Source organism: Trachypithecus francoisi, unplaced genomic scaffold (assembly GCF_009764315.1).
Source record: "Trachypithecus francoisi isolate TF-2019V2 unplaced genomic scaffold, Tfra_2.0 Lachesis_group17, whole genome shotgun sequence".
Taxonomy (NCBI): Eukaryota; Metazoa; Chordata; class Mammalia; order Primates; family Cercopithecidae; genus Trachypithecus; species Trachypithecus francoisi.
The window spans coordinates 75,439,920-75,453,907 of record NW_022681462.1 but is presented as its reverse complement, the minus strand read 5'-3'; the positions used below and the strand labels follow the sequence as shown (position 1 = coordinate 75,453,907).

Below are 13,988 nucleotides of genomic sequence, written 5' to 3'. Positions count from 1 at the left end.
CTGACAGGTTAATTACTCATAACAGCTTACATATAACCGTGGATAAAAACATTTACCTAGTTAAATTTTTTTTCACTTTTGATGAGGCAAGGGGTGTAGTGCTGGTAAACTTGTAGACTGCCCAAGAGGTAATTGTACTCATGGGTGATTCGTTTAATCAAAGAAATGCTATCATAACACTCTTTACTCATTTTAATCTCAAATATCTATTTTCTAAAGAAAGGTTATGTATATGTTAATTAAAATTTATTGCTTTTGCAATCAGTCTGGATAACTGGAATTTGAATTTTCTGACTTAGTGGGAATAAAAATGATAATATTAGCCAGTAAGTTATACAATTACTGCAATGGTTTTTTAAAATAGTTGTTATCAGAGGCTGAGGCGGGCAGATCATGAGGTCAGGAGATCGAGACCATCTGGCCAACATGGTGAAACCCTGTCTCTACTAAAAATACAAAAACAATTAGCCAGGCATGGTGGCACGCACCTGTAGTCCCAGCTACTCAGGAGGCTGAGGCAGGAGAATCGCTTGAACCGAGAGGCAGAGGTTGCAGTGAGCCAAGATCATGCCACTGCACTCCAGCCTGGTCAACAGCGAGACTTCGTCTCAAAAAAAAAAAAAAAAAAATTGTTACCACTCTAGAACCACTTTTTAAGATTGAATATTAACTTCATTTGTTAATGTATTTAAATAACACTACATATTTTTCCTTCACTTTATGAGGTTTTCTTAAGTACAGGGAATAATTTTAAAGTAAATTTTTATTGAAATGTAGTGTACGTACAGAAAAGTATACAAATCATAAGTAAACATAAGAATTTGTTTTCATGAAGAGAAAACACCTGTGTAACCAGGTGAGTCAGAGCATTACCAGCACTTCCCAAATTCCCCAAACCCTCCTTTCCTTCTTTTAGTCACTACCACTCCCAAATACCCTCAGGTAATCACCACTATGGGACATTAAAGGCAAGTCTAATAAATGAATATTCATGTGTGTCATCATTTTTTTCTTCTTCTTTGCCAATCTTTGAATGTATTTATGTCTGCTTTTTCTCTGTTTTTAAATGTATATTACAATAACAGGTATATAGTTTTACAAGTCAAATAATAGTAAAAGGCTCGTTACAAAGTATACCAATTTCCTCCTTTACCCCTCCTTACTCTTCAAAATCCTTCTCCTGAAAAAGAAACCCTTTAGCATCTCTTCTGCTATTTGCACATTTCCATATTTCATATTAATAGGTATTATATTACTGCTATTTTTTAATTAAACAAAATGAGGCATTATCTGTTGACTTCTTCTTATAGTAAATGAGAACTGTCATACCGGCACTTCCACTACTTCTCTTTCTTATCCTAATATATTTATATTAACAATTTTGGTTAAACAAATACACTAAATGCCTATGCAAATGATATTCAAAATTAGTATTATAGGATACTATGATTATGGGGGGCTTCTCTTCATTTTTTTGTGATATTAATAATCATCTTGGTTTTTATGTTTTTCTCTTTCTTTTTAAGCCTCTTGTCTGAAGTCATGATCTCTCCTGCCTTCTTTGTTCTGGCTTTGGTTCTGGATTATGGTCACTCACCCTTATGATTGCCAAATCCAGTGGAATCTTCCATTCCTGATCCTTCGTAGATGTACTTTCCTTGTAACTTTCTCCTTCCCTGGTTTCGATGACATCACTTTGTTACCTTTCTGACCACTCCTTTAGTTTGATGAGTGAGTTCTCTACTTGCCCTCTTTTTTTTTTTGGAGACAGAGTTTCACTTTTGTTATCCAGGCTGGGGTGCAGTGGCGCAATCTCAGCTCACTGCAACCTCTGCCTCCTGGGTTCAAGTGATTCTCCTGCCTCAGCCTCCCGAGTAGCTGGGATTATAGGCACCCACCACCACGCCCAGCTAAGTTTTTTGTATTTTTAGTAGAGATGGGGTTTCACCATGTTGGTCAGGCTGGTCTTGAACTCCTGACCTCAGGTGATCCACCTGCCTCTGCCTCCCAAAGTGCTGGGATTACAGGTGTGAGCCACAACACCCAGCCTACTTGCCCTCTTCTTAAGTGTTGTGGTCTTTAAGATTCTATCCTCAGCCTTATTCTTGCCCAGCACAGTCTTTTTAGGCAATATCTGCCATGACCCTCAATGACTCTTGTTGTCTATTCCTCCAGTGTGGAACTCTTCTAAGCTCCAGGCCCAGCTATGTCACTGGCCATTGAACATGCAGATGGGGAGCATGAAACAAATTGGTTATTGCCCCCCCTTCTCTCTCTTCGGGTAGTATCTGCATATGAACTGGGCAGAGGCATTCAGTATCTGCCCTACCTACAGTTTCATCCCCTGTCTAGCCCCACAACAGACAGATGCTTCACCTCCCTGCCCTTCTGCAGTTCCCTTCATGCCCCTGCAAACACACACACACATGCACAGAGGAGGCACACACGCACTTGACCAACTTTTTCCATCTTCAACGCCAGCACTACAGCTCTTCATTTTTATTGGCAAGAACACCAAAAGCTTTCTCTCCCCACATCGTCTCCCCAGTAGGCTAAAGTGAAGGGACAGGATGTTGAGCCAACTGTGGGATTCCAGAAGAAGCAAAGTATCACTCATTATTGTGTTTCATTTTTACATATTAGTAACTATTTGAATAGACCATCTTTTTCAAAGCATGTTAATACCTGACATGCTTATAGAATGACCACTTGAAACAAGTAGTACACATTCAGACTGTTTCTTCTGCACTGTTACTTTCAGATTTAAAACACCAATGGGATTGTAATATGAATTTCATTACTTTCAGATTTAAAAGTACACATGTGGGATTGTAATATGAATTTACAGACAGAGATAATGTACCTTGTCCAAACAAGAAAAAAAAAAGTACAACTGAATTTTCTGTCTTCTTTTATCACTATAGGTAATTAGGACCATGAGTCTGAGTTCACATTCCTAAAAGTATCCACGTTCCAGAGGAGCGCCTACTCCTCAGCCACATCTCATACACAGATCAGAATGTTCTAGGAGGAGACAGCAAGATCTCACACTGGTTGCATTTCTCTTAGCTACACTTTCCGGCACAAGCATTTATTGAGTCAGGGCAATTGCCATATGCCAGGCAGTATATTAAACACTGGTGATACAAAATGATAAAATGCCATCCTCTCCCCACAGTTCACGGTAAAAATAAAGATGCGGGCAGCTGTCTCTTGGAGGCTTGCTTCTCGAAGTGTGCTGTACAGACCGTCAACATCAGCATCACCTGGGAGCTTACTGGAAATGCAGAATCTTGGTCCAAGATGGATCAGCATTTTTATCCAGGATTCTACATTTCTAACAAGCTCTGATGCCAGTGCTGTCAGTCCATGGACTGCGCTGACTAGCATGGTGTTACAGTACTTTCCTCAAGCTGGTTCTTTTGCTGTCCCACCATCAAAAGAGTGGAAGATTGAGGTTGTGTTTTCTGTGCCTTCAGATACACAGCCTAATGTAGATATGATAGATGTGCCTTTTTATAATGTAACCTGCTGCAGGATGCAGTTTAATCCATCTGTCAGCATTCAAAGCATCTGGGATAGAATGTGTAAAGACTAACTGATGATAATAAGATAGCCAAGAAGTTAGGCTGGGTACGGTGGCTCACGCCTGTAATCCCAGCACTTTGAGAGGCCAAGGTGGGCAGGTCACGAGGTCAGGAGTTCAAGACCAGCCTGGCCAACATAGTGAAACCCCGTCTCTACTAAAAATACAAAAATTAATCAGGCATGGTGGTGCACACCTATAGTCCCAGCTGCTTGGGAGATTGAGGCAGGAGAATCACTTGAGCCCGGGAAGCGGAGGTTGTGATGAGCCGAGATCGCACCACTGCACTCCAGCCTGGGCAATAGAGCAAGACTCCGTCTCAAAAAAAAAAATGGTGAGCCAACTTGAGGTAGTTGGAAAAAGAGATACTTACTAGATACTGCGCATGCCTAATGCACATGTGTTAGCAGTTTGTCATTTAGTAATTGGGAAGGGCTAAGGACCTCTTTAAGCAGAGTTAGAAAGGTTATTATAGCAGCCTAGATTGAAGTTAATGAGGCCTAAACTAAGGTAGGAGAAGCTGTATTTAGGATTGTTTTCAACGTTGTTTTCAATGTTGTTCTATTTAGGACAACAGCTATTTCACTGGCCATTGAACATGCAGATGGGGAGCATGAAACAAAATGTTGAAAACCAAATCAAATCAACATTAGGAATGTTGAAAATCAAATTAGTAGTTGTGGCAGAAGTGCGAGAGAATCTAGGTTGATGCTCAGGTTATTGGCTCTGGGAACTGTATGGATAGGCTCACCTGGAGATTCCAGGAAGAAGAGCGATTTGAGATCTATGTTTCATCTTGGATAGATGGAGAGGGATGTCGGTACGACCTGTGTGGTAGGTATTGAGGTGCACAGTCCTGGAGCTCCAGAGGGGAATCTGGCTGGAGTTGCATAGACACTAGTGAAACCTCCAGTCACTCAGAGAGAATGTTCCAGGTGAGAAGAGCCAAGCACCGAACATGGGGCCCTTTGAATGAAAGAACCCTCTCCAGAAGCTTTTGAAGGGACATCCAGAGAGGTAGTCAGCATGAGATCCTAGAGAGTGCTTCAAGATTGAATTTTATTTTGTTTTTCAAAAGCTTAAAGGTGATACTCTTAACAAATTTCATAAGGTTTTTCGTTGTCATTGTCTTTGATGATGGTGAGGTAGCTCTTTGTTTTTGTTATTTTTTGTTGGTTTCTAGCTTACCAGTTTCTCCTGTGTGTTTTTAAGGTCCTTAAAATTCTAGTCAGGGCAGTGATTGATGGGATGACTGATCGAAGTGGAGATGTCACAACTGGCCTCAAAGGAAAGCTGCAGGAGTTATTTGGCAGAGTGACTTCAAGAGTGACAAATGATGGAGAAATCTGGAGGCTGTATGCTCAAGTATATGGAAATGGGCAGAGTGAAAAGCCTGATGAAAATGAAAAGGCAAGTCCTTCGTTCCTCCTGAGTCCTTACCTTTCATTTGAACATATCTGTAGTAGATCTACTTTTTTGATGGGTGGAGGAAGAGTTAAAGAATCTGAAAGATAAGATTAGTATGCCTGAGTTCAGTTCTGATTCAGAGTTTTTAACCTACATACTTTGAATTGTGGGCTGTAACATTCATCTTTTTATTTTCCACGAAGTTTTCTTACATGGTTCTCTGTTTCCTCCTAAAGGGCCTCCTGAAATGGCCACCGCTACTAAATCTGCAGCCAAGAGTTGGCTTTTGTTATTTACTCTACACCCCTTTCTGCAGGCACGTTGCTAAAGACTACAGTAGATGGGTACAAGGACAGAAGGAGTGTTTAGATCTGAGGTGGGGACTAGGAAAGGAAAAAGAGAAAAAGGAACAAGATAAGGATATTGGAAGAGAACTTTTAAGTCAAAACGTATACTTTTACAAAGGTTACCCTGCCCTTTCTCACAAGTGTGATAGAATACAAGTTCCACTCAAGTTATGCCTTTAGCTTCTTATCTTAGAACTTAAAGAAGCCTGCAGAGTTTCCAAGGTTGGAATAATTGTTTTATGTTTCTTTTCAAAACACCCACAACAAATCAAGTGTACTCCTTGCGTGGGTTTGGAATTAGCCACGGCACAGCTAATCTATGGGATTCTTAGCCATTCTCTCCTCCCTCAGTCCACACAGCTGGCTTGCGCTGTGGCCTTGTCAGCCCAGAGAACACGTATCACCTGCACACATGCGCACTCCTACTTTCATGTCCTTCCATTTCTCCTTGAATTATGGACTTTCTTGCATATATGGAATTAACAGTATCCAGAATTCTCTGATCTGTGACTTCTCCCTCAAGGATTTGAAAGAGGGTGCTTTAAACATCTGTGAGATTACATATATCTACCAGCAAGTTCATTGTTTTAACCAAGTTCATGCCTCATTCTCCAAACAGGTTTTTTAAACTGATGGCTACAAATGCTGAGAAAATCTGTACATTTACAGATTTCCAAACCTGGCCTTTGTAGTTTTCTGGTTACAGGGAAGTGTCTCAATCCAGGTACATCCATTTGATTTCTTGCCATGGCTTCTTGCCGTTGGGTGTGCATTTCTACCCCTTCTTTGATGAGAGTATTAGACGCTGTGCTGTACAACACAGATGCTGCTTTTTCACATTGGAATTAGTTCGATATGACTTCCAGGAAACAGAGTTTGAAATGTGAATTCTACTTGTTATACTGAATGTTGTTCTTTCTCTTTCCTCAGGCATTCCAGTGCCTCTCAAAGGCATGCAGGTGTGACACCCAGTCCAATTGTTGGGAGAAAGATATTACATCATTTAAGGAAGTTGTTCAAAGAGCCTTAGGACTTGCACATGGTATTTGATGTAACATTTGATATCCATGGAATGTTTTGACTTATTTTCTACTAAAAAAAAAGAGTGTTGGTCAAAAGTTAAGTTCCATTATAAATAATATCAAATTATTTCATTATATTGACATTGTTTTTTTTAATTCAGCAAACATTCATAGACCACCTACTATGTTATAGGCATTTTGGAATAATAAGAAGAAACAGGATGGAGGCTTATATTCTGCTGGAATAAGTAACAGAAATTAGAAACTTTTTTACAGATGTGAAACACCTTTACAACTTTATGTAACCTTCATTCCACACTGAGTCTCTTTGTGTTGATTACATAGCATTAAGGAAATCTGTTAACTTTAACTTGACTCACACATAGATCTCTGGAGTACATAGCAATATGCAAAGAGCTATAGCATATACAAAAGAAATATAAAATGTAAGCCTTACCTTTGGGGAACGGTAGAGGATATTGTTTGAGGAGAGGTTTAACCTTACATACAAAATTATATGCCTGCTGGGTAAATATAGTCCAAATAAGTATAGCTTTCAATTATTAATTTTTAAAAATGTCAGTTAAATTTGGTAATACATTTTTATATTTATATTTGAATATGGGTGTGTGATGCAGTCCCAATAAAATAATGATGCCCCCAATGTTAAGAACTGAATCATAAGGACCTTAAACCAATCCTAAAGTTCTCCTCCTACTTCCCTGCCCAACTAACCTCCTTGCTGCCACTAATGATTACAACAAATAGGGAGCAAACAGGGAAGAATGCTCTACCACATGCTTGCTAGTTGACCTTGGGTAAATAATTTAACTTCTCTGAGCCTTACTTTGCTCGTCAGTAAAATGGGATAATACCTACCCATGAAGAATAAATGAAAACATTCAAACACTTAGCAGTATTTCACACGTGGTTTAGATGTTGATACCCTACCCTCTCACCACCACTCTCTTCCTTCCAAAATAGAGGACTTGAGCTGTAGATGATAAGGGACTCAAAATAAAAAGAGAAAAATTAAGCATAAGGATAAAGTTTGGCTTGCTTATAAAGAAGGCACAGAACTTTCAAACAATTTAGAAATTAGCTTGGTAGTTGAAAATTCTACTTTTGACCTTTGATATGTTTGACCTAAAGGATATAAATATCTAATTTCCTGGATCACCTAGCTTTTGGCAGAGAAGGTAGAAGTACTGAGCTCTATATAGCTGAAAGTCAATGTAGAAAAGTTTGGGGTAATTGCTAATAGAGCGTAGAAGGATGTTTTGGGGGTGGGTAGAATTCATGTGGGTGGGCTTAGATGGGATCCAGTCCTTATGCTTTTGGTCGTTGTGGATATAGTATGATATTTGGGGAAACCCACACCGATGTATTAGGTACATAATTAGCAGGGTGGGATTTACTTTGAAAAATTTATCTTATCTACTTCAACTTGCCAACTCTAAGCATTTATATGAACTGCTGGTCTGTAACAGTCAAAGCCACGATATTTTCTGTACTCACCAAGTAATGGTATTAAACCTGTCAAAGAGAAATATGCAGGTTAAAGAGATACTCTAGGAAAAATCTTTATTTGGCATCTTAAAGTTGGATTTAAACTATTATTGGCATCATTTTCTTCATCAGGGCAATACTTGGAGAAAAACAAGTGTCCATTCTTTTAAGTTCTCCTTTGACATCATTGAATTATGTGTTCATGCTCCTACAGCATTTTAAGCATATTTGAGTGGATGCCCAGCTTTAGTTTCTAATGGTATTTTAGATTTACAAAGATAAATCTTAACCGTTTCCTTGTTAACTTTCGTACATCAGGGCTCAAAGAATAAGCTGGGTTTCTCTGTGTGTGAGTCTCTTCAAAACATTGTTCTTCCACCCCACCCAATTATAGAAAGGAAATACAGTCAAGCATCCCATGGCAGCATTTTGGTCACCAGTGGACCCACATATATGACCGTGGCCCCATAATATTATAAAACCATATTTTTACTGTACCTTCCCAATGTTTAGATAGACAGATACTTACCATTGTGTTCTGATTGCCTGCAGTGTTCAGTACAGTCACATGCTGTACAGGATTGTAGCCTAGGAGTAGTAGGCTATATACCGTGTAGCCTGAGTGCATAGTAGGCTATACCACCTAGGTTTGTGTAAGTACACCCTATGTTGTTCTCACAACAACAAAATTGCCTAACCACATATTTCTTACACTGTATCCCCATCATTAAGTGATGCATGACTGCATAGCATTTTAAAAATCTCCACATGGTTTATTCCTTGGGTTGCTATCGTTAAGTCCATGCACTTCAGAAAGCTTGATAAGATATTGCAATCTTGATACAGTATTTGAGGCCTCCCTATAACAGTGTCGTCATTGTGTGCTCATTTGTATTGTCTAGAAGGTATACATTTATAGTTTCTGCTATTTTATTTTCTGGGAAAGGGTGGGCTAAAGTGTTTTAGCTCTTTGCCATCCAAGAGTTTTTAAAATAAGAGTTAATGCATTTTAACTGCAGTCTACAGAGGAGGCGCTGCTGCTTCAGATTTTCTGATGATTTGAAACAGCAAGTTATTTCTCGCCCTCTGGCTGTCTCTCTCTGTCTCAATCTATAATGCCTTTTGGAAATGGGATTGAGTAGGAAAACTAATAGAGTATATCTCTCTTTTTGCTTTACTTTTGTTTTTGGCAGAATACAAATAAAGGATTAAAAAAAGAAATACAGCAGTTTCTGATCTAAACTGCTAGGTACTAAACAGCTCAAATACCGCTGACATGGTGGTTACAACTTTCCTCTACTAAGAAAAACAGACTAATAATCCTCACTACCTCTGGGCTAACTCTGCTTTTTGAAAATGGGCTTAACATTGCTAATTACTATGCATCCTTTCACCTTTTAATGAGAAATGTCAAAGTCTAATTGTTATTCCTCATTATTACTCTGAAATAGGAATGTCAAACCTAGTTCTTGCTGGCCTTGGAAGATATTATTAATTAATGACAGAACTCTGTTTTGCCAGGCATAGGCAGCCTCTACCGATTGATTAGTGTTTGCATGCAAAAAGAAGTCTTTTGGGCTGGGTATGGTGTCTCATGCCTGTAATTGGGAGGCCGAGATGGGTGGATCACTTGAGCCCAGGAGTTCAAGATCAGCCAGAGCAACATAGTGAGACCTCATCTCTACCAAAAAATTTAAAAAAATAAAACATGGCCGGGCGCGGTGGCTCAAGCCTGTAATCCCAGCACTTTGGGAGGCCGAGACGGGCGGATCACGAGGTCAGGAGTTCGAGACTATCCTGGCTAACACGGTGAAACCCCGTCTCTACTAAAAAATACAAAAAGCTAGCCGGGCGAGGTGGCTGGCGCCTGTTGTCCCAGCTACTCGGGAGGCTGAGGCAGGAGAATGGCGTAAACCCGGGAGGCGGAGCTTGCAGTCAGCTGAGATCCGGCCACTGCAGTCCAGCTGGGCGACAGAGCGAGACTCCATCTCAAAAATAAATAAATAAAACATTAGCTGGTTGTGGTGGCATGCACCTGTGGTCCAGCTACTTGAGAGGCTAAGGTAGGAGAATCGCTTGAATCCTGGAGGTTGAGGCTGCAGTGAGCCATGATTGTGTCACTGCACTCCAGCCTGGGTGACAGAGCGAGACCTTGTCTCAAAAAAAAAAAAAAAAAAATGATTTTCTATCCTTGGTCTACAATCTAGAGTATGAAGTAGACTTTAACCCGTGTGCTGTTTAGTGTCATGTTAAAATAGTATCTGGTTATCAGTCTGTTTAAATTTAGTGAGCATAATTTAGGGAACAAAACCAAGAACAAGTCAGTAGGGAAATATGGGGCATTATGTTTGTACAAAGCTCTTTACTTGTTCTCGTAAAGCATTAATAGCCAGGCCTTTTACCAGGAAGGAGGATGCCTTCTTCGTAATTTCAGGTTTTGGTCAAATGGGTTCCACAGAATGCTGTGAGCAGAGTTGTGAGTCACTCTTCCCCATTCCCTGCTGATGCCAAGCCTTGCTCAGGAACTCAAGAACCTGGCTGCGGTCACGTTCTCTAAATGAAGACACATAGGTTGCTGTCAGTGCTTCCTGAATGGTGCTTCAAACCCTGATGATGAAAATGCAGTAAGAATTGAGCCATACAGATCTGGCACGTCACTTCCTTGGGCTTGTGTCATCAGCAATTGTGAAGTCCCCACTGGGGACTTGGTAGCATGGAAAGCCACACAAAGATGTGCTGCATCTGTTTTTGTCTGTGTGGGTACTTTGTTTTCAATAATATTTTGTCTCCTCGCCTAATTTTATTTGTCTGTGCACATGTGTGCATGTGTGTGCTCAAATGCATGCATGTATAGGTGTTTAGGGTCTCTCCCCAGTGATCCATAACTCACCAAAAATCACCTGTTTTTCTCAAAATTCCCTGGAGCTGTAAATGATCGTTCTTAAAGAAGGATAGAGAAAGGCCGCGTTCTGTGGCTCACACCTGTAATCTCAGTGCTTTGGGAGGCTGCAGCAGGAGGCTCGCCTGAGGCTAGTAGTTCAAGGCTGCATGCCACACCTCCAGCCTGAGCGACAGGGTGAGACGCTGTATCTTTAAAAAAAAAAAAGAAGGATAAAGGGAAAAGCTATGTACACAATTTTTATTTTTCAAAAATAAAAACTTTCCAGGTAGAAGTGTTTCTAAAGTCTGTTACTATAAAATTCTAATTAAATAATTGGCTTTTGTCCCTGTGAATTATTATTAACACTTTTTAATAGATGTTTCTCTCCATATTTATCTTCCAGTGGCCATAAAATGCAGTAAAAACAAATCCAGTCCCCAAGAAGCTGTACAAATGCTTTCTTCAGTTCGACTCAATTTACGGGGCTTGTTATCTAAAGCAAAGGTGAGGGTGACATGTGAATTAATTGGAATTGTCATATAGAAAAAGGTTATTAGTATCAGCTTATTGCTGTTAAATCTTCTTTTACATCAGTGATAATTTTAGGCGCATGTTATATTTTGTATAGCGGCCCCCTCACGGTTGATTGTGTTAGTGAGGATACTGTTGGCCCAATGGCTACACCACTCTAAATGTGTGTGACTTAAGAGTCTTTGAAATTGGCCGGGTGCAGTGGGTCATGCCTGTAATCCCAGGACTTTGGGAGGCCAATGCGGGCAGGTCATTTGAGGTCGGGAGTTTGAGACCAGCCTGGCCAACATGGTGAAACTCCATCTCTACTGAAAAATACAGAAATTAGCTGGGCGTGGTGGTGGGTGCCTGTAATCCCAGCCACTTGGGAGGCTGAGGCAGGAGAATTGCTCGAACCCGGGAGGCAGAGGTTGCAGTGAGCCGAAATTGCGCCATTGCACTTCAGCCTGGGTGACAAAGTGAGATACCGTCTCCAAAAAAAAAAAAAGAGTCTTTGAAATTAATGTTCACAATTCAGTGCTTAATGCTTTCCTTAAATTAAATTAAAACAATGCTCTTGTATTTATTGTCATTTTCCCCCAAAGTGTGGCATATATGCCACTGGTAAACTTCTGGTTTAAATATATATTCGTTTCAGTACATATTAGAAAAAAGTAGACTAGCTCATCAAGCCTATAATTTCATGAATATTATTGCTTATTTTGTATTTCAAGTAGCAATGTAATGTTTCCTTTTAAAAAGACTCTTAAGTAAAAAAAAAATTGACTTAGATAAAAATATTAAGTAGGTGGTATATGGATTTGAGCAAAATTGTTAAGGTAGATGGCAATTGAGGTTTGACAACTGAAATGTGCCATTAGTTCACAACAACTAACTTGTGGACCAGTGCTGGGCCAGAGATGCCTAAGAATCACTCAGGGAGTTTTATCGAAAACTGGATTGATTCCTGGGCTCTATCTGTGACCTATGTAGATTCAGGTTGCAAAGTAATTTTGACTTACTTCTAAGCCTCAGTTTCTCTGTGCTTCCTCCTTACCCCACAGGGAAGTGATGCAGATTGATTATGATTTGCAAGCACTGTAAGTCTTAGTTTAAAAACACACACACACAAAACTAAAACAAAAAACAAAAAAACTATGTGAGGCTAGATTATTTTCCTAAAAGGTGTCTTCTCTACTGATGACATTGGAGCAGTTCCTGCTGCATTTTGTTATGAAATGCTGTACAAATCATATAATCAAATCCAATGAAACAGATATTTGGCAAGCTACGTAAATGATATTTCTGAATAAAACATAAACACAGTTGCATGTACACATGTGCTCACGTGTGCACACACACGCATACAATGGGTCATAAAATCCTGGAGCTGATTTTCTTGGGGGCCTGTGTTTGGCTCAGCAGGCAGTTCCTGGAGAGGCATTTCCAAATGTTTTCAGCTATGGTGGCATTATTGAAATATGTTGCATTAAACCTCCCAAGGCAATTCCTTTTTCAGGGAGAGGACACAGTTATTTTTATTTTGCTGGACTTTTTTGCTAGGATAATCTTTGTGGTCTCTGAGGCCTAAGCCAAATCAGTTTTCAAATAAGTAGCATAGAGGGTATGATTTATATGAGTTTGAATATAGAACATATTTGTTTTACTGCATACACAATAAATAAACTCGTTTTGTTTGGTTGAATTATGCCTGTTCATCCAAAAACCATCCTATAACATTGAAATGAATAACCAGAATTTAGGCAAATGCTTTGAAGAGCAGAGCTGATTTGAATTTATAAGTTCACGCATGTTGTTTTGATTCACCCTTTAATTGCAGCTTGTACATTTCTAGAGGCTAGCGAACAGAAAAAATGCTACCATTGCTATTATAATTATATAGTATTATTATGCAAAAGGTTTTTTAACTCCATCCTCTGTGTCTATTTTATTTTAAAGAAATTTTTATTGTTTTAATACTTCTGCTTTGTTTTTTATATTACAGCAACTTTTTACAGATGTGGCCACTGGAGAAATGTCCAGGGAATTAGCTGATGACATAACAGCCATGGACACCTTAGTGCTAGAGCTCCAAGACCTAAGCAACCAGTTTCGAAATCAGTATTGATTCTGCTGGAAGCAGATTATGGAAAAGGTGTTTTCACCTTCTGATAAAAGATACATCTGTATATCTGAAATGCAAGATACTGATTTTTAAAATAAATTTGTTTTATGACTTAACATTCTTGGTTTTGTGATGTTCTCAATTTTATATGCTTTCTGAAGTACATTGAATTTTTAAAATTCCCTATTTCTTTAGGTCTAATTACAGTTGAATTCAGTATTTTTATAATTCTTGAGGTATTTTGGCACAAAGAGCAAATAAATTCATTTTGTTTTAAATATAGGGTTTATTCTCTTTCAGCCTAACATTAATTGGATCATACTTTGGAAAACCTTAGTCTAAACAGGTGAAAATCACATACTACAAGTTTGTGAAATCATTAGATTGACTGCTTTATTGTTCAAAAGTGATAAAAGAGTGGATTTGGAGGTAGAAACATTTATGGTTCTTGAGATTTTGTGCTTGTTTCAGAAAGATACAGACTTGGTGAAACTGGAAATGTGAGCATGGTTTAACTTCTAAATCAAGAAAATGCAAGAAAAAAATGGCATAACCTAAATTTTTACTTAGTTACTAGGAACTAGGCTGTTGCCCCTTCATT

At 39.2% G+C, this 13,988-nt stretch overlaps 1 protein-coding gene across 1 annotated transcript in view; it reads left to right on the top strand.

Annotated features, from left to right (window-relative positions):
• Window positions 1-13,503, top strand: part of TTC27 (tetratricopeptide repeat domain 27) — a 189,665-nt gene extending 176,162 nt beyond the window's left edge. The window contains 4 exon segments of the mRNA XM_033176078.1: window positions 4,799-4,996; window positions 6,271-6,382; window positions 11,156-11,256; window positions 13,268-13,503. Coding sequence (XP_033031969.1) covers window positions 4,799-4,996; window positions 6,271-6,382; window positions 11,156-11,256; window positions 13,268-13,390 — 534 coding nt within the window. The 3' untranslated portion in view covers window positions 13,391-13,503.
• Window positions 13,504-13,988: the final 485 nt, after the last annotated feature.